The 24,692-nt window shown below is 42.1% G+C and overlaps 1 protein-coding gene across 2 annotated transcripts in view; it reads left to right on the top strand.

The window, feature by feature from the left end:
• Positions 1 to 21,836, top strand: part of LOC128695910 (UNC93-like protein) — a 42,932-nt gene extending 21,096 nt beyond the window's left edge. For both annotated transcript variants that reach the window (XM_053786859.2, XM_053786860.2), the window contains exons 2-9: positions 4,686 to 4,765; positions 8,225 to 8,432; positions 8,837 to 9,080; positions 9,514 to 9,637; positions 10,505 to 10,724; positions 15,464 to 15,626; positions 17,211 to 17,478; positions 20,043 to 21,836. In XM_053786859.2, coding sequence (XP_053642834.1) covers positions 4,699 to 4,765; positions 8,225 to 8,432; positions 8,837 to 9,080; positions 9,514 to 9,637; positions 10,505 to 10,724; positions 15,464 to 15,626; positions 17,211 to 17,478; positions 20,043 to 20,320 — 1,572 coding nt within the window. In that variant the 5' untranslated portion in view covers positions 4,686 to 4,698 and the 3' untranslated portion in view covers positions 20,321 to 21,836. The remainder of the gene's footprint in view (positions 1 to 4,685; positions 4,766 to 8,224; positions 8,433 to 8,836; positions 9,081 to 9,513; positions 9,638 to 10,504; positions 10,725 to 15,463; positions 15,627 to 17,210; positions 17,479 to 20,042) is intronic.
• Positions 21,837 to 24,692: the final 2,856 nt, after the last annotated feature.

Raw genomic sequence — 24,692 nt, 5'->3', positions numbered from 1 at the left:
GGCTGGACACTGATACATGACTGGGGGAGAGGCTGGACGCTGAGACATGACTGGGGGAGAGGCTGGACACTGATACATGACTGGGGGAGAGGCTGGACGCTGAGATATGACTGGGGGAGAGGCTGGACACTGATACATGACTGGGGGAGAGGCTGGACGCTGAGACATGACTGGGGGAGAGGCTGGACACTGATACATGACTGGGGGAGAGGCTGGACACTGATACATGACTGGGGGAGAGGCTGGACGCTGAGATATGACTGGGGGAGAGGCTGGACGCTGAGACATGACCGGGGGAGAGGCTGGACACTGAGACATGACCGGGGGAGAGGCTGGACACTGAGACATGACCGGGGGAGAGGTTGGACACTGAGACATGACCGGGGGAGAGGCTGGACGTGGAGACAATGTTGTCAACAATCAGAAAGTTTAACGAGGAATGGAGAATTGATAAATATGGAATAGAAAGAAAGAAAGGAGGTAAGGAAGGAAGAGAGGAAGCTAAGAAAGAGAGAAAGAGAGGAAGCAAATACAGAGAAACATGTGAAGAACTTAAAAAAAAGGAAGTCTTATAGAAAATTGTGAATAAGATGACAGAGGAAAATGACAAAAAATACATTATATTTACCCTCAAAAATTCCTTCTAGGATAGAGTCTCAAAGATTTGTAAACCTTTAAAAGGTGTAGGAGGTAAAAGGTAGTACAAGTAGGAAATAAAAGGAGGAGAAAAGGCTCATGAAATGGAAGTAAAAGGAAGGCAAAAGTAGGAGAAAAGGCTCATGAAATGGAAGTAAAAGGAAGGTGAAAGTAGGAGAAAAGGCTCATTAAATGGAAGTAAAAGGAAGGTGAAAGTAGGAGAAAAGGCTCATTAAATGGAAGTAAAAGGAAGGTGAAAGTAGGAGAAAAGGCTCATTAAATGGAAGTAAAAGGAAGGTGAAAGTAGGAGAAAAGGCTCATTAAATGGAAGTAAAAGGAAGGTAAATGTAGGAGAAAAGGCTCATTAAATGGAAGTAAAAGGAAGGTAAATGTAGGAGAAAAGGCTCATTGAATGGAATATAGAACAGAAAACCAAAAGTACAAGCAAAGTGTTTTAACAAAAATGAATGCTGGAAGGGGCAATAAAGGGATGGAATATTAAAGGAAATAGTTGAAAATAATTGAAAAGGATATGCAAGGAGGGACTAAAGAATGGAAATGGAAGGAAAATAAAAGAGGAAAGGAGGAGCAAGTGTAAAAGAAAATGATAGAAGAGAGGATGATGGAGGGAGAGGTAAAGATGACAGTGATGTTGGTGGGAGGAACAGAGGGAGATGATGGATGGACAGGTAGAGATGATAGTGAGAGTGGAAGAGCAGGCGAAAATGATAACGATGGAGAGAGAGGCAGAGATAAATGTAATGACTATGGGAGAGGCAGAAAGTATGGTGAAGGGAGAGGCAGAGATGATGAAGAGAGAGGTAGAAATGTTGATGGAGTATGAAGCTGAGATCAACAAAAGCCTCCAGCATCCACTGACTGGTTAGTGTTGAGATCATCTTGTTAATTATCACCTGCATGACTCACAAATAATATCTGAGTGAGAGTTCCCCTTCATGCACAACAACAGCTGTGTGTAATCACCTACTTGTGGTTGCGGGGGTCGATTCACAGCTCTTAGCCCTATCACTTCTTCACTTTCAGTCGGATTTACAGTTACCGACCTTCCAGTAACCTGAGATACTGGTATTTGTAACTGTCCAATAAGTTCACCTGCTCCTAATCCAGGTCATTCCACTTCTTAAGCATCTAGAAACTAAAGAAGTATTTCCTGACATCTGTATGACAAGTTTTCCGTGTTTAATTTACTTCTATATACCTTCATCACTGATCTTATCCTATAAAATAGTTTGTTATTATCCATCCTGGGAATGCCTCTGAGAACGTTGTTTCTTTGACATCAGGTCAGTTCTGTTTCTCTTGTCTTCAAGGTGATCAAGTTCATTTCCCTTAGTTTTTTCACCTTAATTGCAAGCTGTTCTAGTCGCAAACCTCTGGACTGTTTTTTTTTTTTGTCGTCTTATGGACGTATTTTCTCAAGAGAAGGCTCCACTGTAGTGTTGTATAATCTACGATGATCATGATGCTACGATGATTCTGATGTTTCATTAATCTGTCTCGAATATGTGCCTCTTGTGACATTTTATGTAGGATGCTTTTCCTTTGATCCTTTTGTTTAATGGAGACCTTTATCCGTTTTTACATACCAGCCTTTGTTTGGTGTCTGATCTTCTCTCCCTTTCTCCTTGCTGAGGTTGAATTCCAGTAGCCATTTGTCCCTGTTGCTTTGTTGTAATATTAAATTAAGCAAGTTCGAGAAGCAAAATTTACCATGTCTAAGCCATTGTTGGTGGTCATTCACGAGTCCATTCCTCTCCAGGTAGTCCATCACTCTCCTTCTAATTGTGTCTCCAAGCCAATCAGTATGATGTACACTGTTTTCCAGCTTTCTGGTAGCTGATCAGTATTCAGTGTCTCGTAAATTCTTTCCGAGCGGAATACACAAATCATCTGCACATTTTCATGTCATCCATTGCGACAGACGTCAGCTTCCACGTTCTGTTGTATCCAGTTCTCTTTACAGGTAGTCAGTTTTTTTTTCTTGTGGAGATTCTCCTTAATTAATCTTTGTTGTCATCTTCATTCCATTCATTTTTCGTAAAGTGCCTCGATTTCCTTAGAGAATGAATAACTAAAGAAAGTATAATGAACACTAGTCACTGCTCAGTAATAACCCCCATGGAGACGGAGACTCAGAAAATTAATTGATCTGTATATTTCGACCCCTCCTCGGGTTCTCTTTAAGGGGTCGAAATATGCAGATCAATTAATTTTCTAAGTTTGTTTTCCTTAGAGAATATTTCTTCAAATTTACTGTACAGTTTCACATATGTCTTTTTTGTAATCCTTCATAAATTCTACTTTATCTCTTACAATCTTATACATCCTAAGTGACCTTGGGGAATTTTTAGTTTTACCTTTTATATAATTCCTCTACAAACTGTTATTCTGCATCCTTTATTATTCTCGTACATTTTTTCTTTGCTTTTGTGTCGTGTCCTTACTTTTCTCTCTTCCATCTAGAGGATTTTAAACACACTAGTACCTGTCCTGTTGATTTTCCTACAGTTCTGGGTGAACCTTGAACTTGGTTCTTATTTATATTCCCAACTTTCTCGACAAAATCAAGTTTTTTTTTTCCAAACTTCTTAAAATTATATTAATTCTTTTCCGGCAAAGATGCTTACATCATTTATGATATTTTATCGCTGACTTCATTAAGTATTTTTGCTAGACACTTCATCTTAATTCATTTTCCAAATTCTGAACTTACTTTCATCCTGCCTGTTTTGATTCTGCTGTTTCAGAGCGACGTCAGGGAAAGGGACTCATTTTCATTTGGTCAGGAATGCCAGCGATAGGCGGTGAAGTGTTCAGGGACTATCATAGTAGTGCCGTGGGGTAGTCAGGGAATCCCAGCAATCAGATTCTGAGGGCTTCAGAAAGACGCGCGACTGCTGAATACCAGATCATCTCTTGTACCGAAGATAAGCTTGACGTACCATTGGTACACTTTGCTTGTCCATGCAAAACAAAACTCTCTCGAACTGAAAGCATTTGTTGACCTTCTATGTTTTTCATTCTTTTTCAGAGACAATGACAGACTGATATCATACAAGGTGACTTTATATCACGAACTCGCAGTTAGCTATAGTTGACTGATAGCCGAGAGGATGAAGATTAGCAGGAAATTACTTGAACTTCTGATAATATGATAAGAATTTTTTTTGGTGTTACAGTGTCTAAACTCTGATCGTTGCTGTGTGTGTGTGTGTGTGTGTGTGTGTGTGTGTGTGTGTGTGTGTGTGTGTGTGTGTGTGTGTGTGTGTGTGTGTGTGTGTTGTAGAACGTGTGAAATATCTTTACCTGTATATATAAATTTACCTATACTACCTCTTTCTATTGCTGTCTAACTCTCTCTCTCTCTCATTCTCTCTCTCTCTCTCTCTCTCTCTCTCTCTCTCTCTCTCTCTCTCTCTCTCTCTCTCTCTCTCTCTCTCTCTCTCTCTCTCTCTCTCTTTTTTTTTTACACAGGGTTTGACAAGGTTAAGGATCCCTAGCTTTATTGACAAGCTATTTACAGGTTAAGGATTCCTAACTTTATTGGCAAGCTAAGAGCTGTTACCTACATCAGCTCATTTGAAAGCATTTTTATTGTTATGAGACATACAAGTAGAGAACAGGATGAAGTTGGAGCCATCTGTGGGCCAGCATTTTCATTTGATCAACTGACTTTATCTCGTTGACATCATTATGCTGTATGAATGTGTTCCATACTCGAGTCATCCTGGGTATATAGGATCTCAGATGGAGTGATGTTCTGGAGAAGGGTACAGCACTCTCTCTCTCTCTCTCTCTCTCTCTCTCTCTTTCTCTCTCTCTCTCTCTCTCTCTCTCTCTCTCTCTCTCTCTCTCTCTCTCTCTCTCTCTCTCTCTCTCTCTCTCTCTCTCTCTCTCTCTCTCTCTCTCTCTCTCACTCACTCTCTTTCTCGCCATCATCATTATTTTAATATATTAAAATAATTTCTCTAGTCATTACCGCTACAGGGAATTGTTTCCAGTCATTCCAATGCCTGTTTATCCCCCAGAGACAGAGACAAGATGGCAGACGGGGAGCAGCCAGAGGGTCAGGATAATCCTGCCTTTGTTGCTGAGGACAACTCCACAGGTACGGCACACGCGTGTGACTTTTTTTTAATTAGTTATTATAAACAGATCCACTGTGTGGTTCCTCAGATCTATATAGCGTGTAAATGGGCTGAATAAGGACTAAGTATAAATAAGGAGGAGGATGAACAAGGACTCGAACCGTGGTCCTGACACGTAGTAGATTCATTCTTCGGTTTATTCAACTACAGTCGTTCACTGCGACTTATCTGGAGTTGAGGAAATAGATATGCTTACTTACGTGTCACACAGGATGGTTTTCCTGGCGTACTTTATAGTGCAGTATGGGTTTCTTGTAACATTTGTTCATACTCCACTCACACTGGATGTTTTCTCTTCACTGGCTTGGGCCAGTGGCTTAGGCCGGTAGGTGACTTGGACCTGCCTCGCATGGGCCAGTAGGCCTGCTGCAGAGCTCCTTCTTTCTTATGTTCTTATTACACAAGATGGCATTCCTAGCATACGTCATCACACAATATGTATTTCTTATCACATTCTATCATCGCCGAGGTTTGTTTTTATCATACTTAATCCCACATGATAGTTTTTCCATGACAGGCGATAGTTCTCCTTGACAGAGGATAGTTCTCCATGACAGAGGATAGTTCTCCATGACAGAGGATAGTTCTCCATGACAGAGGATAGTTCTCCTTGACAGAGGATAGTTCTCCATGACAGAGGATAGTTCTCCTTGACAGAGGATAGTTCTCCATGACAGACGATAGTTCTCCATGACAGAGGATAGTTCTCCATGACAGAGGATAGTTCTCCATGACAGAGGATAGTTCTCCATGACAGAGGATAGTTCTCCATGACAGAGGATAGTTCTCCATGACAGAGGATAGTTCTCCATGACAGACGATAGTTCTCCATGACAGAGGATAGTTCTCCATGACAGAGGATAGTTCTCCATGACAGAGGATAGTTCTCCATGACAGAGGATAGTTCTCCATGACAGAGGATAGTTCTCCATGACAGAGGATAGTTCTCCATGACAGAGGATAGTTCTCCATGACAGAGGATAGTTCTCCATGACAGAGGATAGTTCTCCATGACAGAGGATAGTTCTCCATGACAGAGGATAGTTCTCCATGACAGAGGATAGTTCTCCATGACACAGGGTAGTTATCCATGATACAGCATGGTTTTCTTATAATGCTTCATGACACAGCATAGCTTTCTCGAAATACTCCATGACACAGGATAGTTTTTCATGATACAGGGTAGTTTCCCATGACACTGGACGGTTTTCCATGACACTGGATGGTTCTCCACAACACAGCATGGTTCTCCACAACACAGCATGGTTTTCCACAACACAGCATGGTTTTCCACAACACAGCATGGTTCTCCACAACACAGCATGGTTTTCCACAACACAGCATGGTTCTCCACAACACAGCATGGTTTTCCACAACACAGCATGGTTTTCCACAACACAGCATAGTTTTCCACAACACAGCATTGTTTTCCACAACACAGCATAGTTTTCCACAACACAGCATAGTTTTCCACAACACAGCATAGTTTTCCACAACACAGCATTGTTTTCCACAACACAGCATAGTTTTCCACAACACAGCATAGTTTTCCACAACACAGCATAGTTTTCCACAACACAGCATAGTTTTCCACAACACAGCATAGTTTTCCACAACACAGCATAGTTTTCCACAACACAGCATAGTTTTCCACAACACAGCATAGTTTTCCACAACACAGCATTGTTTTCCACAACACAGCATAGTTTTCCACAACACAGCATAGTTTTCCACAACACAGCATAGTTTTCCACAACACAGCATAGTTTTCCACAACACAGCATGGTTTTCCACAACACAGCATAGTTTTCCACAACACAGCATAGTTTTCCACAACACAGCATAGTTTTCCACAACACAGCATAGTTTTCCACAACACAGCATAGTTTTCCACAACACAGCATAGTTTTCCACAACACAGCATAGTTTTCCACAACACAGCATAGTTTTCCACAACACAGCATTGTTTTCCACAACACAGCATAGTTTTCCACAACACAGCATAGTTTTCCACAACACAGCATAGTTTTCCACAACACAGCATAGTTTTCCACAACACAGCATAGTTTTCCACAACACAGCATAGTTTTCCACAACACAGCATAGTTTTCCACAACACAGCATAGTTTTCCACAACACAGCATAGTTTTCCACAACACAGCATAGTTTTCCACAACACAGCATAGTTTTCCACAACACAGCATAGTTTTCCACAACACAGCATGGTTTTTCCACAACACAGCATGGTTTTTCCACAACACAGCATGGTTCACCGCAACACAGCATGGTTTTTTCACAACACAGCATAGTTTTATGTCATACTACATCACACAAGATAGTTTTCCTCTCATTCTTGCTGACACAGAATGGTTTTTCTTGACCCAGGATGGGTTTCCTGCCATACTTCGTTATACTTGACAATCTTTATTATAAGCGCTAAGCCACAAGGGCTATGCAGCAATCTCTATTACAAGGTTGAGAATAATAAACGAAGAGATGAAATGTGTGAATGTGTGTGTGTGTGTGTGTGTGTGTGTGTGTGTGTGTGTGTGTGTGTGTGTGTGTGTGTGTGTGTGTGTGTGTGTGTGTATGCATAAGACAACACTGAGTGCACACAAGTCATTAGTAAACCTCAGTGTTTATAAATTAATATTTTCTAAACACACACGTACATGAAAGGACACATAAGTTAGTTTCCCCTCACCACTCCTTTGAAGCCTCTGTCTCGCGCTGAGAGACAGAGCATCGAGCCTTCACCACTCGTTGCGGTAAATGAACCAAACGAATTTAGCACTCACATGAATGTAAAAAATATCTCCCCTGTGCAAATTCTTTTTTTGCCCAGAGGGGCAATGAAAGGTGTGGCTGGTGGGGCAAGAAGTAGTGTGGCTGGTGGGGCAAAAAGTAGTGTGGCTGGTGGGGCAAGAAGTAGTGTGGCCAGTGTGGCAAGAAGCAGTGTGGCAGCGTTAGCGTCACTAACGGTGTGGACTGCAGCAAGCGAGGTCATCCACCATCACAACAAACAGGTCTGACTGGTGGTTACATTGTCAAGCTTGTGTTGTCGTCACTCACAGTGAGACAGTGAGGTGGGAAAAAAAAGGGAAAGAAAGAGGTAAAAGAAGAGGACGTTTTCTCTCTTTCCCTCTCTCATATATATATATATATATATATATATATATATATATATATATATATATATATATATATATATATATATATATATATATATATATATATATGTGAGTGTGTGTGTGTGTACGTGTGTGTGTGTGTGTGTGTGTGTGTGTGTGTGTGTGTGTGTAACATCTTTACAGCCTTACCTAAGCTGCAGCCCATGATAGCCTTGTATGTAGTGTGAAATAAATAACTTAACCTTAACTGAAGTTTGACCCAATATGACCTTGCCTTTCCTCCCTCAGCCGCTGTCACTAAGGCCACGGAGGCCGAGGGTTGTCAGTCGCCGGCGGTGGAGTCAGTAATAATAATGGGAAAGACGAAAGAACTGACGAAAGATGAGCAGCTGGAGAAGATCCGCATCCTTAAGAACGTCGTCATCATCTCCATCGCCTTCATGTTTCTGTTCACTAGCTTCAATTCCATGGCCAACCTCCAGTCCTCTATTAACAAGTGAGTATATCAGACATGGTCTGACAGGTACTTCTACTACTACACATAATGCATCAAGTCAGTCAACAAGAGAGTGAGGACAGGGAGAGGAGAGTTTGTGAATGTGTGGAATATTCTAATTATCAGGAAGTTCCTGAGGCGGCTGCATTGCTTTTTCAGTGTCTGGTAAGTCTTCACTGAGATTTACTGAAGCAATTTATTAATATAGTCTGACATTACCATCGACATGTAACAGCACGATCTTTGAGTGCCTTGATGTTGGTGAAGGCTCCTGATTCAAGGGATTAGAGATTCCCTTTCCTCCTCGGACGAAACCTAATTACCTACCTAATTATATTACATGATTGCATGATGTATGTTCATGAATGTAATTGTAATATTCCTCCCTGTTCTATCTCCGTCAGAGTGGATGGCACGGCTGCACTGTCGACCCTTTACGCTGCTCTGGTGATCTCCTGCGCCTTCCTCCCCACCTGGATGATCAAGAAGCTAAAGGCGAAGTGGACGCTCTGTTTCTCCATGCTCTGTTATTCCACCTATATCGCAGCGCAGTTCTACCCGCGAGTGTGGACACTGGTGCCTACTTCAATCATCCTGGGTCTGGGGGCGGCGCCGATGTGGTCTGCCAAGTGTACCTACCTGACTCAGGTGTGCCTCTACTTACTCCCCTTCCTCTCTGTTGTCTTCATTATCTCATATGATTTCTTTCACTTCAAACTGGTTTGCTTTCACCAGGTCACTTGTGACCTCTTACAACCTACTAATCCGGAAATGGAGAAAAATTTTCCTGATAGAAGCACAATGAAATAAATGATTGTATATATATATATATATATATATATATATATATATATATATATATATATATATATATATATATATATATATATATATATATATGTATATATATATATATATTTATATATATATATATATATATATATATATATATATATATATATATATATATATATATATATATATATATATATATATATATATATATACTTATATGTAAATAATCAGACATATCAACAATACACAAGTTGCAAGAGGTGGTAATCCTGTTACCTTGCTTCAGGTGGGCAGTAAGTACGCAGATATCGTTGGAGAGAGCGCTGAGGTGGTTATTGTCCGCTTCTTCGGCATCTTTTTCCTCTTCTTCCAGTCTACACAAGTGTGGGGAAACCTCATCTCTTCGTCTGGTAGGTCACTCTGACCAGCGTCCTGTATGCACATTCTCACTGTACTTTAAATTACCCTTAAATTAGTTCAAGTATATGTTGAATTTACTTGATGTTGTGCTGCTATGGATGCAAGACGAGGTCTATTTTGAAATTCTTTTTCATTCTGAAAATAATGTTGAGTCCCATTTTTTTCCTAGCTTTTCGGTTATGTGAAGCGCTAAGCCCATGTGGGTCATTCAATTGAAGGACTGGTGGAAGCTCGATCCTCCGTCCGCTAATAGTGAGGTAGACGCTTTAGCAATCTCAACGACATATATCGGCTCTCATCTCATTGAAAGGAGTAAAATTCGAACCCATGGCAAGCCAGTCCTACACCTAGCAAGCCAGTGCGATGTTTGAACCTCACTCCGCTCAATGAGTTTTTTTTTTTTTATTTAAAGTACACAGTATACATGCATATCACACAATGCATGCATTTTTTTCCTAGCTTTTTGGTTATGTGAAGCGCTAAGCCCGTGTGGGTCATTCAATTGAAGGACTGGTGGAAGCTCGATCCTCCGTCCGCTAATAGTGAGGTAGACGCTTTAGCAATCTCAACGACATATATCGGCTCTCATCTCATTGAAAGGAGTAAAATTCGAACCCATGGCAAGCCAGTCCTACACCTAGCAAGCCAGTGCGATGTTTGAACCTCACTCCGCTCAATGAGTTTTTTTTTTTTTATTTAAAGTACACAGTATACATGCATATCACACAATGACGTAATCGCAATACACGAAACCATTTATAAGAAAACATCCTTATAACTAACGGATGACAACCTACCCCTGAACATACATTCGTGTCATTACGATTTCGCGAGTCACATACCTCTTGTTCCCCCAGTACTGTCGCATGGCGTGGAGGCCGAGGATGACCCTGACGAAGTTGCTCTGCTCTCTTGCGGCGTCAACTTCTGTCCTCACACTCACGACTCAGCTCCCTCCAACCTGACGAACCTGGCCAAGCCTCCAGCCTCCAAGATCTACACCATGGCCTCCATCTACTTAGTGTGTGCCATCCTCTCCTCCATCATCATCGCCTTCCTCGTCGACCCCCTCACCAGGTAGACAAGCACAAGGTTTGCAAACTGTTATGCGCCAAATAACGATTATAATAGTTATTATTGTTAATGGAGAGGAATGAGGTGATAGCCAGATTTTATTAAAGTAAGTGAAGTATAGGTACAGTTTGTTGAATTATCAGTCCTTCGCTAAACAGAGACCGAGAGGCGAGAGAGAAAGTTAGCACCAAAAATGTGTTTGTGTGTGTTCATCACACACAAACATATGGACCACTGAAGCCAACTTTACCACTGTTTACATGGTCAATATTTTTGACCTACAAACGAGAAGGAAAATGTGAAGGAGTATTATTATTATTATTATTATTATTATTATTATTATTATTATTATTATTATTATTATTATTATTATTATTTTCCTTTCGAGCACTAAATCACTATGGTCTATACAGTGTTTGCGTAATAAAATTTAATCGGATTTGATTTCATATAGGCATATTTTGTCCGGACTCAGACAGTATGTATATACTGTAAGCAGTTAACAGCTATTTTGAGCGACTAATAACTACAGTAGTTCAAAATGCCCAGAACTCACCACGTGGAGGCAATTATTATTGATGCTCCAGAATACGAATGGAATTATTTGGGAGAGGAAATGATAGGGGAAGAATTTGTAGGTCATGGACTGAACAATGAATGACAGATAACAAGTAAACTCTGAGAAGCGAAAATTAAATCAGATTGAGCATTTGTGATGGAGGGATATAACGGAATGGTTTAATAACAAACAAAATATGAAATTATTAGTGTGTGTGTGTGTGTGTGTGTGTGTGTGTGTGTGTGTGTGTGTGTGTGTGTGTGTGTGTGTGTGTGTGTGTGTGTATTTTTTTTTTACAAAATAATATGAGGAGAGAAAAATGTAACATGCAGGCAAAATCGTGGTTTATTTCCCACTTTCCAACCTGGCAGTATTACCACTACCTAAAGTGACCTGACGACATGAAACCACCAGACCATGTCCTCATGACCTGAGTTAATCTCACTATATGGTACTGCCAGATAATGTCCTCATGACCTGTGATAATCTCACTACATGGTACTGCCAGATCATGTCTTCATGACCTGTGATAATCTCACTACATGGTACTGCTAGATCATGTCTTCATGACCTGTGATAATCTCACTACATGGTACTGCCAGATCTTGTCCTCATGACCTGTGATAATCTCACTACATGGAACTGCCAGATTATGTCTTCATGACCTTTGATAATCTCACTACATGGTACTGCCAGATCATGTCTTCATGACCTGTGATAATCTCACTACATGGTACTGCCAGATCTTGTCCTCATGACCTGTGATAATCTCACTACATGGTACTGCCAGATCATGTCTTCATGACCTGTGATAATCTCACTACATGGTACTGCCAGATCATGTCTTCATGACCTGTGATAATCTCACTACATGGTACTGCCAGATCATGTCTTCATGACCTGTGATAATCTCACTACATGATATTGCCAGATCATGTCTTCATGACCTGTGATAATCTCACTACATGGTACTGCCAGATCATGTCTTCATGACCTGTGATAATCTCACTACATGGTACTGCCAGATCATGTCTTCATGACCTGTGATAATCTCACTACATGATATTGCCAGATCATGTCTTCATGACCTGTGATAATCTCACTACATGGTACTGCCAGATCATGTCTTCATGACCTGTGATAATCTCACTACATGATATTGCCAGATCATGTCTTCATGACCTGTGATAATCTCACTACATGGTACTGCCAGATCATGTCTTCATGACCTGTGATAATCTCACTACATGGTACTGCCAGATCTTGTCCTCATGACCTGTGATAATCTCACTACATGGTACTGCCAGATCATGTCTTCATGACCTGTGATAATCTCACTACATGGTACTGCCAGATCATGTCTTCATGACCTGTGATAATCTCACTACATGGTACTGCCAGATCATGTCTTCATGACCTGTGATAATCTCACTACATGGTACTGCAAGATCATGTCTTCATGACCTGTGATAATCTCACTACATGGTACTGCCAGATCTTGTCCTCATGACCTGTGATAATCTCACTACATGGTACTGCCAGATCATGTCTTCATGACCTGTGATAATCTCACTACATGGTACTGCCAGATCATGTCTTCATGACCTGTGATAATCTCACTACATGGTACTGCCAGATCATGTCCTCATGACCTGTGATAATCTCACTACATGGTACTGCCAGATCATGTCTTCATGACCTGTGATAATCTCACTACATGGTACTGCCAGATCATGTCCTCATGACCTGTGATAATCTCACTACATGGTACTGCCAGATCATGTCTTCATGACCTGTGATAATCTCACTACATGGTACTGCCAGATCATGTCTTCATGACCTGTGATAATCTCACTACATGGTACTGCCAGATCATGTCTTCATGACCTGTGATAATCTCACTACATGGTACTGCCAGATCATGTCTTCATGACCTGTGATAATCTCACTACATGGTACTGCCAGATCATGTCTTCATGACCTGTGATAATCTCACTACATGGTACTGCCAGATAATGTCCTCATGACCTGTGATAATCTCACTACATGGTACTGCCAGATCATGTCTTCATGACCTGTGATAATCTCACTACATGGTACTGCCAGATCATGTCCTCATGACCTGTGATAATCTCACTACATGGTACTGCCAGATCATGTCTTCATGACCTGTGATAATCTCACTACATGGTACTGCCAGATCATGTCTTCATGACCTGTGATAATCTCACTACATGGTACTGCCAGATCATGTCTTCATGACCTGTGATAATCTCACTACATGGTACTGCAAGATCATGTCTTCATGACCTGTGATAATCTCACTACATGGTACTGCCAGATCTTGTCCTCATGACCTGTGATAATCTCACTACATGGTACTGCCAGATCATGTCTTCATGACCTGTGATAATCTCACTACATGGTACTGCCAGATCATGTCTTCATGACCTGTGATAATCTCACTACATGGTACTGCCAGATCATGTCCTCATGACCTGTGATAATCTCACTACATGGTACTGCCAGATCATGTCTTCATGACCTGTGATAATCTCACTACATGGTACTGCCAGATCATGTCCTCATGACCTGTGATAATCTCACTACATGGTACTGCCAGATCATGTCTTCATGACCTGTGATAATCTCACTACATGGTACTGCCAGATCATGTCTTCATGACCTGTGATAATCTCACTACATGGTACTGCCAGATCATGTCTTCATGACCTGTGATAATCTCACTACATGGTACTGCCAGATCATGTCTTCATGACCTGTGATAATCTCACTACATGGTACTGCCAGATCATGTCTTCATGACCTGTGATAATCTCACTACATGGTACTGCCAGATAATGTCCTCATGACCTGTGATAATCTCACTACATGGTACTGCCAGATCATGTCTTCATGACCTGTGATAATCTCACTACATGGTACTGCCAGATCATGTCCTCATGACCTGTGATAATCTCACTACATGGTACTGCCAGATCATGTCTTCATGACCTGTGATAATCTCACTACATGGTACTGCCAGATCATGTCTTCATGACCTGTGATAATCTCACTACATGGTACTGCCAGATCATGTCCTCATGACCTGAGGTGAACTAACTACATGGGACTGCCAGGCCCATGAGCTGAGGCGACATGAAGGAATAATTAATTTCATATTCCATGAGAAGCATTAAACCTTTGTCAGTCATTCAGTTTATAAAGTGGTGAAGGCTCGAGCCTTCGTCCGTTCACCGCGATATAATCTAATTCCTCCTAAAATTTGAGGTGCCGGTGGAGAAAGAGAAATACAGCCTTTATTAACAACATTTTGCCCACGCAGTGGATTTTATCAAGTCTTAGTTAGTTTAATATGTTTATTATGCACCCCATACCCATCCTGTGGGCGGTAGTCAAAAGATTACAGAGGTACATAATTGGTCCAGGGACTGGACTCCAAAGTTTTGATAGCTGAGCAAGTTACAGAGGTAATGAACTCACAATTTACAAAGGTAATGAACTCACAATTTACAAAGGTAATGAACTCACAATTTACAAAGGTAATGAACTCCAGGTAAGTCTGATCACAATCATGACAAGTTACAAAGGTATATACAGATTACAGAGGTACGTAATGGGTCCAGGGACTGGGCCCCCAAAGTTTTGATAGCTGAACTAGGTACAAAGGTAATGAGCTCACAAGTTACAAAGGTAATGAATTCTGTAGAATGGTTACTTACGTTTATACTTTGGCTACAATCATGAACAAATTATAGAGTAATGAGCAATTCACACTTCCACACCCGGTCACAACTGTAATGAGTTATTGGTGCAAATATTGATTGTTGAGTCACACACACCACACACACACACACACACACACACACACACACACACACACACACACACACACACACACACACACACACACACACACACACACACACACACACACACTTTATCAAGTCGCAAGCAGCTTTTCCCTCTCCAGGTAGATCTATTGAAGACTTGATAAAGCCGACTGTGTGGGCGAAACGTTGTCTATAATTAAAAGGATCGCAGTATACTTCTTATGTGTATCTTTCTCAATCATGTCGGTATTTTATAGCATTTGTCTCCGCTTGACGTACCAGTACCGGCAGCTCTGCCTGAACCTAAGACAACTCGGTGTCTCTTGCAGGTATGGTGAGGAGGAGCGGGTTGGGTCGTCGTCTGGTAAGAGCGGGTGTGAATTGCTGGTTGCCACCTTCAACCACATGCGTCACCCCTACCAGCTGCTCATCATCCCCCTCACTATGTGGTCTGGCGTCGAGCAAGCCTTCCTCGGGGCTGACTATACTGCAGTGAGTAACTTCTATCAGTCGTTGCCATTGCATTTGTCAGAAAAGTTCCCCGACACAAGAAATTGTATTATAACGACCCGTTTTACGGGTGGAATTGTATGGCAGAGGTGGGTAGATATGTAGGTTAGCATGGAGCAGGATTTTGGAGGTGTCCAGTTGTAAATTCTTATGCGTAGGTGTCTTTGGATTATTTAATTCTTCAACAAGTGAATTAGATATGTGCATAAGAAAGAGGTGATATTAATATAAATATATTCAAAGGAGGAACGCTAAGCCCCACAGGGGTCATACGGCGCCTTGGGAACGATCCAATAAAGGTAGAGCACCTCATATTCCTTGGAGCAAGAGCCCTTCGCCATCATCACGGCACTTCCCTGGAACTGGCAATTATTTAAGACTTATAAAGTTAATATTAGTTTGTCTTGGTTAGGTTGCGTTAGGTTAACCTTTATTCAGTTACTCTAACAGATATTAACCGGGGAGGGGGGACATGGACCTGCTCCGCATGGGTCAGTAGGCCTGTTGCAGTGCTCCTTCATTCTTATGTTCCTATGTTAAAAATTTAAAAATACCTGACAGTGAGGATGTTGTCCCGATACAGCAGTAGTGAGGTAAACACAACAACGGAAATAAATGGTATAAAATACCGACACAATGGAAATATAAACACAAATGCAGTATAATGTGATCCTTTATTGACTACGTTTCGCCCACACAGTGGGCTTTTTCAAGTCACAAACAGAACTACCTGGGCTGGAAGGAACGCGAGTATTTATAGTCCGGTTCAGAATGCTGAGGTCAGGTGAAGAATGCTGCATCTGATAATGTACCGAGTGGGGTTATATAGTCTAAAAACTTGGGTAGCTTGGAAAGGAGATTGGATAAGTTTGTGAGCTTGAAAAAGCCCACTGTGTGGGCGAAACGTAGTCAATAAAGGATCACATTATACTGCATTTGTGTTTATATTTCCAAACACAACAACGACGCTCGGGACACCTAACGTGGAAAATGTGCACTCTTATTAAAGACACTGCTTCAGATATTCAGAATAAAAAGCTCACTGGCGAATGTATTATTGTCATTAATGTTAAGTGTTTAAACGAGGTAAATATGTATCCATTGTAAGGTATATTGCAGGTGATGTCAGCCTCGAACGATGCTTTGGTTGACATTTAAGGCAAAGCTAAGGGAAGCCAAGTGGTATAATCATTCTGTATGTAATACAATATTAATTATATATTCCTCTTTCATGTATATCAACAGCTGTTTCCCATTTCTAGAAAAAAAAATTGTTTAGGCACACACCTGTAAGAAACTCTGGCCAATAAAACAAGAGAACGCACATGGAACCAAAAAAAAAAGCAAAAAAAAAATAAAAAATAATGCATATTTCGTCCTCATGCTGGTATCTTCTTCAGAAAACTCCAAAATCTATAAGAGATCAATTTTATATACAAAGTACTTAGCTTACTGTCTCCACCTGGATTCATTTACGCCAAGGTTTTTTGTATTAATAATACTAATAATAACAATACACAGATGCGAGTCTAAAATGAAGTGTTAATATATTATTATTATTTTCAGGCCTATGTGTCGTGTGGTCTGGGGGTTCACATGGTCGGCTATGTGATGATCTGCTACGGTGTTTGCGACGCTATTTGTTCCATCACTTTCAGTCCGTTAGTTAAGATGGTGGGTCGGGTACCCATCTTCACCATGGGTGCCATAATCAACCTGGGCATCATCATCACTCTTCGTAGCTGGATGCCTCACCCGGATGATGTGGCACTTTTCTTCGTAATGGCTGGACTCTGGGGCGTGTCCGACGCTGTATGGCAGACGCAGATCAACGGTAGGTTGTGGTGGTGAAGACAACGACAAGATGCAGACAACTGGAAAAGACAGACGCAGAACCATTGGAGTCGATTGTTTGTACATTTCATCCAACAATGAGCTTTTTCATATCTTCTGTGCACTAGACAAAAACAATGTTGGGTGAAACGTTGTGAAAACAGAGGATTCCACTGCTTTCTATCTTTTTTTTCCCCGATTATGTGATAAGATCGGTACATGGCTGTGGGCGTAGTAAGGTCCCGCAGCAGGTAAACAGAATGGTGGTTTGTGGTTCTCGTGAGTTTGTGTAGCAACACAGGCCAACGGTATGATACAGTAGATCAACTGTAGTTCTAAGGTATACGAGACTCGGATAATAATTGCTGTTGAAGAATTAGACCTTTTTTGCAACATTTGGGAATCTTTATTGTGGGAAACTTTTCGCCAACGAGTGGCTTCCACAATTCGTCTCTGTACCGGACTGATGAAGCCACTTGTTGGCGAAACGTTTCCGCAATAAAGATTCCCAAGTATGTTGGTTTTCTAAAAAAAATTACATTATTAATTGGTGTATATCAACACAGTTTTTTTTTTATTTGTAGTGAAGTGTAACGAAGACAGACAACGCCAAGACCGAGTTTTTCTGCTGGGGACATAATACATCCTTTTTATTTTCTCTGCTCTGTTTTTGTTATTTATGATTTTTATATTTTAGATTTCTTGATGAAAATGGGCGTGATTAGTGTTATGTTGAATACTGGTGATAAGAGAGTTGTAACAATAGTGCTACTGCTGATGCTGGAAGGTGATGATAATGGTAGTGGTGATGGCATCAGTCGTGTTGTTGCTGGTGACTGTGGTGGTGGTGGTAACATTGATACTGCTGTTGGTGATGGAAGGTGATGGTGGTAGTAGGAATGAAGCTGCTATTGGTTGTGGATGCTAGCGGTAATAACATTGGTGCTGGTGTTCCTTCCCTTTCTCAGCTCTCTACGGTTGCCTCTTCCCGGAGAGTGCTGAGGCGGCCTTTAGCAACTACCGCCTCTGGGAGAGTATTGGCTACATCTTGAGCTTCCTCGTCACCACTTTCTTCTGCGTCGTCAACAAGTTCTACTTTAACCTGACTTTCCTGGCAGTGGGCATGATTGGCTACCTGACTGTCGAGACCTGCCTAATGGCGAAGGGAAAGACCTGTTGCAGGATCTAGTTGTGTTGGAGACGTGGACTCTTCCGTGAGTGTAATGGATCGGCAATTGCGGGGCCGCTTACTGGCGTAAAAGTGTTTGATAAAAGGGCATATGTGCAACTAATGCGACATTTTATTGTGGTAACGTTTCGCTCTTCAGGAAACATTTGTACTGTTTCCTGACAAACTTTACCTAAACTAACCTAGCTCTCCAGGAACTTTGCCAAGCCATTAACGGCTTATTAGCCAGCAGTTTCTTCCCAGAAAGCATTTATTGTTCAGAAGAGTACTTACTGCACAGAAAGTGCTTACTGTCCAGCAAATACTTACTGGCAGAAAGTGCTTTTTGCTAGGAAAACAATTACTTGCTAGAAAGCATTTACTGCTCGGAGAATAGTTACTGTTAAGAAAGTACATACTGTTCGGAGAGTACATACTGTCCAAAAATTATTACTGCCATGGAAGTACTTATTATCCAGCATGGAGTGTGAGACTAACCAAAAACTGTTGTGTCTTGCTGTCGTTGCTTTTTACACCTCCTCGGTATAGGTAACCAGCGGTGTCAGTGTCTTCCTAGTCTTAATAATATCTGCCTTAGCTGATTGCCCACTTTGTTTTGTTTTTCTGGATTAATATATTCTGACTGCATCAGTCTGCCACTTACGTCAGCTTCCCTATCTAATTATTATTCGCTCGTGTTTGTCTCTTCCTTATATTCGTCTGTTTACTGTCTTGTTCTGCAGTTTGTGTATTTGTGTCTGTCTTGTCTAGCAATAACTAGACTGTAGTCTGTTGGTCTATAAAACTTTGAAATAGACCATAAAATATTGATTTCTGTTAAAGATATGTTATTTTTTTTGGTTAAAATAAGTAACTAATTTAGAACTTCATGAATTTTGTAAAAAGTCTTGATCTTTAATTTATTTTTGTATATGCCACTGATAAGCAAAATTTGTTCTTCCCCTAAAACACGCGGAATAAAATATACATGTGGAAAGATTAAAAAGAGGAGCCTCGATTTTCCGTTTACAAAACATTGCCTGGCCTTTGATCAGTCAGGTTGTTGTGGCTAAAGATGTGAATGAGCAACAGACGTAGCTAAAAAAGGCCTTTATAATAAGTCTCAAAAGTATGAGAAAGTGGATCGAACTACATGAAAAGTTAGGTGGATCGAACTCCATTCAGTGTCAAGAGTAGACATGATTGCTCTCTAGAAGTCATGAATCAGTAGTCTGTCGTAAGTAGTCACGAAGCTGGGTAAGGAGTTGCGAGTCACTCCGTAAAAGTACATCTAGGTGAGCATACAATATACACACTCTCAAAAAAATAATTCACACAAATTCCCCTACCAATAACACAAATATTCGTAAATATTTTTCGATTTCTCTTTTCCACAGCTTTCTACGGTATCATCTTTCCCGGCGAATCGGAGGCAGCGTTCAGCAACTACCGCCTGTGGGAGTCCCTGGGTTACATCTTTTCGTACGTGGGCAGCACGACTTACTGCATGGACGTTAAGATCACCAACGTGGTCGTATCGCTAGTCTTCGGCATCATTGGCTACTACATCATCGAAATCCTGGAGAGACGAGGCGGCATCAGGAAGGATGAACATGGTAATGTGGTTACTATCGACAGGCTCATCAAAGACAGATTCTTTAAAGGAAGACGTTAAGAATATTGAAAATGTCTAAAAGAAAGTTGAAGATGTTGAGAATGTGGTAATTATCTATAAGGTGGCCAGAGACAGGTTAATTTTGAGGGAGCCTTTAAAAAACGTCGTAACCAACTACAAGAAGGCTAAATACACGTTCTTCAGAGGGGACCGTTAAGAACGTGGTAAATATCTACAACAAGGTCAGAGAAAGACGGTGTTCTGTGCAACCAACTATGGTAGGGAGACATCTGTCACCTATGTATGGTCAGTCTAAGAATGAATAGTCTTGCTTTTTCATCACTGCATTCCTGGTTGCTACGAGATCATTAAGCTCATACCGACTTAGCGTAAGGAGGCTACTCCGTGACGAAGAGTCTCGCTCATTGGTAAAGAGTCTCGCTCATTGGTGAAGAGTCTCGCTCATTCGTGAAGAGTCTCGCTCACTGATGAAGTCTCGCTCATTGATGAAGAGTCTCGCTCACTGATGAAGAATATCGCTCATTGGTGAAGAGTCTCGCTCATTGATGAAAAGCCTTGCTCACTGATGAAGAGTCTTGCTCACTGATGAAGAATATCGCTCATTGATGAAGAGTCTTGCTCATTGGTGAAGAGTCTCGCTCATTGATGAAGAGTCTTGCTCATTGATGAAGAGTCTTGCTCACTGATGAAGAATATCGCTCATTGATGAAGATTCTTGCTCATTGGTGAAGAGTCTCGCTCATTGATGAAGAGTCTTGCTCATTGATGAAGAGTCTTGCTCATTGATGAAGAATATCGCTCATTGGTGAAGAGTCTCGCTCCTTGATGAAGAGTCTTGCTCATTGATGAAGAGTCTTGCTCAGTGATGAAGAATATCGCTCATTGATGAAGAGTCTTGCTCAATGATGAAGAGTCTTGCTCAATGATGAAGAATATCGCTCATTGATGAAGAGTCTTGCTCAATGATGAAGAATATCGCTCATTGATGAAGAGTCTTGCTCAATGATGAAGAATATCGCTCATTGATAAAGAGTCTTGTTCATTGATGAAGAGTCTCGCTTATTGATGAGTCTTGCTCATTGGTGAAGAGTCTTGCTCATTGATAAAGAGTCTTGTTCATTGATGAAGAGTCTTGCTCAATGATGAAGAATATCGCTCATTGATGAGTCTTGCTCATTGATGAAGAGTCTTGCTCAATGATGAAGAATATCGCTCATTGATGAAGAGTCTTGCTCAATGATGAAGAATATCGCTCATTGATGAAGAGTCTTGTTCACTGATGAAGAGTCTCGCTCACTGGTGTAGAGTCTCGCTCACTGGTGAAGAGTCTTGCTCACTGGTGAAGAGTCTCGCTTACTGGTGAAGAGTCTCGCTCACTGGTGAAGAGTCTTGCTCACTGGTGAAGTCTTGCTCACTGATGAAGAGTCTTGCTCACTGGTGAAGAGTCTTGCTCACTGGTGAAGAGTCTTGCTCACTGGTGAAGAGTCTCGCTCACTGGTGAAGAGTCTCGTTCACTGGTGAAGAGTCTTGCTCACTGGTGAAGAGTCTTGCTCACTGGTGAAGAGTCTTGCTTACTGGTGAAGAGTCTTTTTCACTGGTGAAGAGTCTCGCTCACTGGTGAAGAGTCTTGCTCACTGGTGAAGAGTCTTGCTCACTGGTGAAGAGTCTTGCTCACTGGTGAAGAGTCTTGCTCACTGGTGAAGAGTCTCGCTCACTGGTGAAGAGTCTCGCTCACTGGTGAAGAGTCTTGCTCACTGGTGAAGAGTCTTGCTCACTGGTGAAGAGTCTTGCTCACTGGTGAAGAGTCTTGCTCACTGGTGAAGAGTCTTGCTCACTGGTGAAGAGTCTCGCTCACTGGTGAAGAGTCTCGCTCACTGGTGAAGAGTCTCACTCACTGGTGAAGAGTCTTGCTCACTGGTGAAGAGTCTTGCTCACTGGTGAAGAGTCTCGCTCACTGGTGAAGAGTCTCGCTCACTGGTGAAGAGTCTCGCTCACTGGTGAAGAGTCTTGGTCACTGGTGAAGAGTCTCGCTCACTGGTGAAGAGTCTCGCTCACTGGTGAAGAGTCTCGCTCACTGGTGAAAAGTCTCGCTCACTGGTGAAGAGTCTCGCTCACTGGTGAAGAGTCTCGCTCACTGGTGAAGAGTCTTGCTCACTGGTGAAGAGTCTCGCTCACTGGTGAAGAGTCTTGCTCACTGGTGAAGAGTCTTGCTCACTGGTGAAGAGTCTTGCTCACTGGTGAAGAGTCTCGCTCACTGGTGAAGAGTCTCGCTCACTGGTGAAGAGTCTCGCTCACTGGTGAAGAGTCTTGCTCACTGGTGAAGAGTCTCGCTCACTGGTGAAGTCTCGCTCACTGGTGAAGAGTCTCGCTCACTGGTGAAGAGTCTCGCTCACTGGTGAAGAGTCTCGCTCACTGGTGAAGAGTCTCGCTCACTGGTGAAGAGTCTCGCTCACTGGTGAAGAGTCTCGCTCACTGGTGAAGAGTCTTGCTCACTGGTGAAGAGTCTCGCTCACTGGTGAAGAGTCTCGCTCACTGGTGAAGAGTCTTGGTCACTGGTGAAGAGTCTCGCTCACTGGTGAAGAGTCTCGCTCACTGGTGAAGAGTCTTGCTCACTGGTGAAGAGTCTCGCTCACTGGTGAAGAGTCTCGCTCACTGGTGAAGAGTCTTGCTCACTGGTGAAGAGTCTCGCTCACTGGTGAAGAGTCTTGCTCACTGGTGAAGAGTCTTGCTCACTGGTGAAGAGTCTCGCTCACTGGTGAAGAGTCTCGCTCACTGGTGAAGAGTCTTGCTCACTGGTGAAGAGTCTTGCTCACTGGTGAAGAGTCTCGCTCACTGGTGAAGAGTCTCGCTCACTGGTGAAGAGTCTTGCTCACTGGTGAAGAGTCTTGCTCACTGGTGAAGAGTCTTGCTCACTGGTGAAGAGTCTCGCTCATTGATGAAGAGTCTTGCTCATTGATGAAGAATATCGCTCATTGGTGAAGAGTCTCGCTCATTGATGAAGAGTCTTGCTCACTGGTGAAGAGTCTCGCTCACTGGTGAAGAGTCTTGTTCACTGGTGAAGAGTCTTGCTCACTGGTGAAGAGTCTCGCTCACTGGTGAAGAGTCTTGCTCACTGGTGAAGAGTCTTGCTCAGTGATGAAGAGTCTTGCTCATTGATGAAGAATATCGCTCATTGGTGAAGAGTCTCGCTCATTGATGAAGAGTCTTGCTCACTGGTGAAGAGTCTCGCTCACTGGTGAAGAGTCTTGCTCACTGGTGAAGAGTCTTGCTCACTGGTGAAGAGTCTCGCTACTTGATGAAGAGTCTTGCTCATTGATGAAGAGTCTTGCTCAGTGATGAAGAATATCGCTCATTGATGAAGAGTCTTGCTCAATGATGAAGAGTCTTGCTCAATGATGAAGAATATCGCTCATTGATGAAGAGTCTTGCTCAATGATGAAGAATATCGCTCATTGATGAAGAGTCTTGCTCAATGATGAAGAATATCGCTCATTGATAAAGAGTCTTGTTCATTGATGAAGAGTCTCGCTTATTGATGAGTCTTGCTCATTGGTGAAGAGTCTTGCTCATTGATAAAGAGTCTTGTTCATTGATGAAGAGTCTTGCTCAATGATGAAGAATATCGCTCATTGATGAGTCTTGCTCATTGATGAAGAGTCTTGCTCAATGATGAAGAATATCGCTCATTGATGAAGAGTCTTGCTCAATGATGAAGAATATCGCTCATTGATGAAGAGTCTTGTTCATTGATGAAGAGTCTCGCTCACTGGTGTAGAGTCTCGCTCACTGGTGAAGAGTCTTGCTCACTGGTGAAGAGTCTCGCTTACTGGTGAAGAGTCTCGCTCACTGGTGAAGAGTCTTGCTCACTGGTGAAGTCTTGCTCACTGATGAAGAGTCTTGCTCACTGGTGAAGAGTCTTGCTCACTGGTGAAGAGTCTTGCTCACTGGTGAAGAGTCTCGCTCACTGGTGAAGAGTCTCGTTCACTGGTGAAGAGTCTTGCTCACTGGTGAAGAGTCTTGCTCACTGGTGAAGAGTCTTGCTTACTGGTGAAGAGTCTTTTTCACTGGTGAAGAGTCTCGCTCACTGGTGAAGAGTCTTGCTCACTGGTGAAGAGTCTTGCTCACTGGTGAAGAGTCTTGCTCACTGGTGAAGAGTCTTGCTCACTGGTGAAGAGTCTCGCTCACTGGTGAAGAGTCTCGCTCACTGGTGAAGAGTCTTGCTCACTGGTGAAGAGTCTTGCTCACTGGTGAAGAGTCTTGCTCACTGGTGAAGAGTCTTGCTCACTGGTGAAGAGTCTTGCTCACTGGTGAAGAGTCTCGCTCACTGGTGAAGAGTCTCGCTCACTGGTGAAGAGTCTCGCTCACTGGTGAAGAGTCTTGCTCACTGGTGAAGAGTCTTGCTCACTGGTGA

This window comes from Cherax quadricarinatus, chromosome 41, assembly GCF_038502225.1.
Source record: "Cherax quadricarinatus isolate ZL_2023a chromosome 41, ASM3850222v1, whole genome shotgun sequence".
Classification (NCBI taxonomy): domain Eukaryota; kingdom Metazoa; phylum Arthropoda; class Malacostraca; order Decapoda; family Parastacidae; genus Cherax; species Cherax quadricarinatus.
This window is presented reverse-complemented; position numbering and strand designations above follow the sequence as displayed.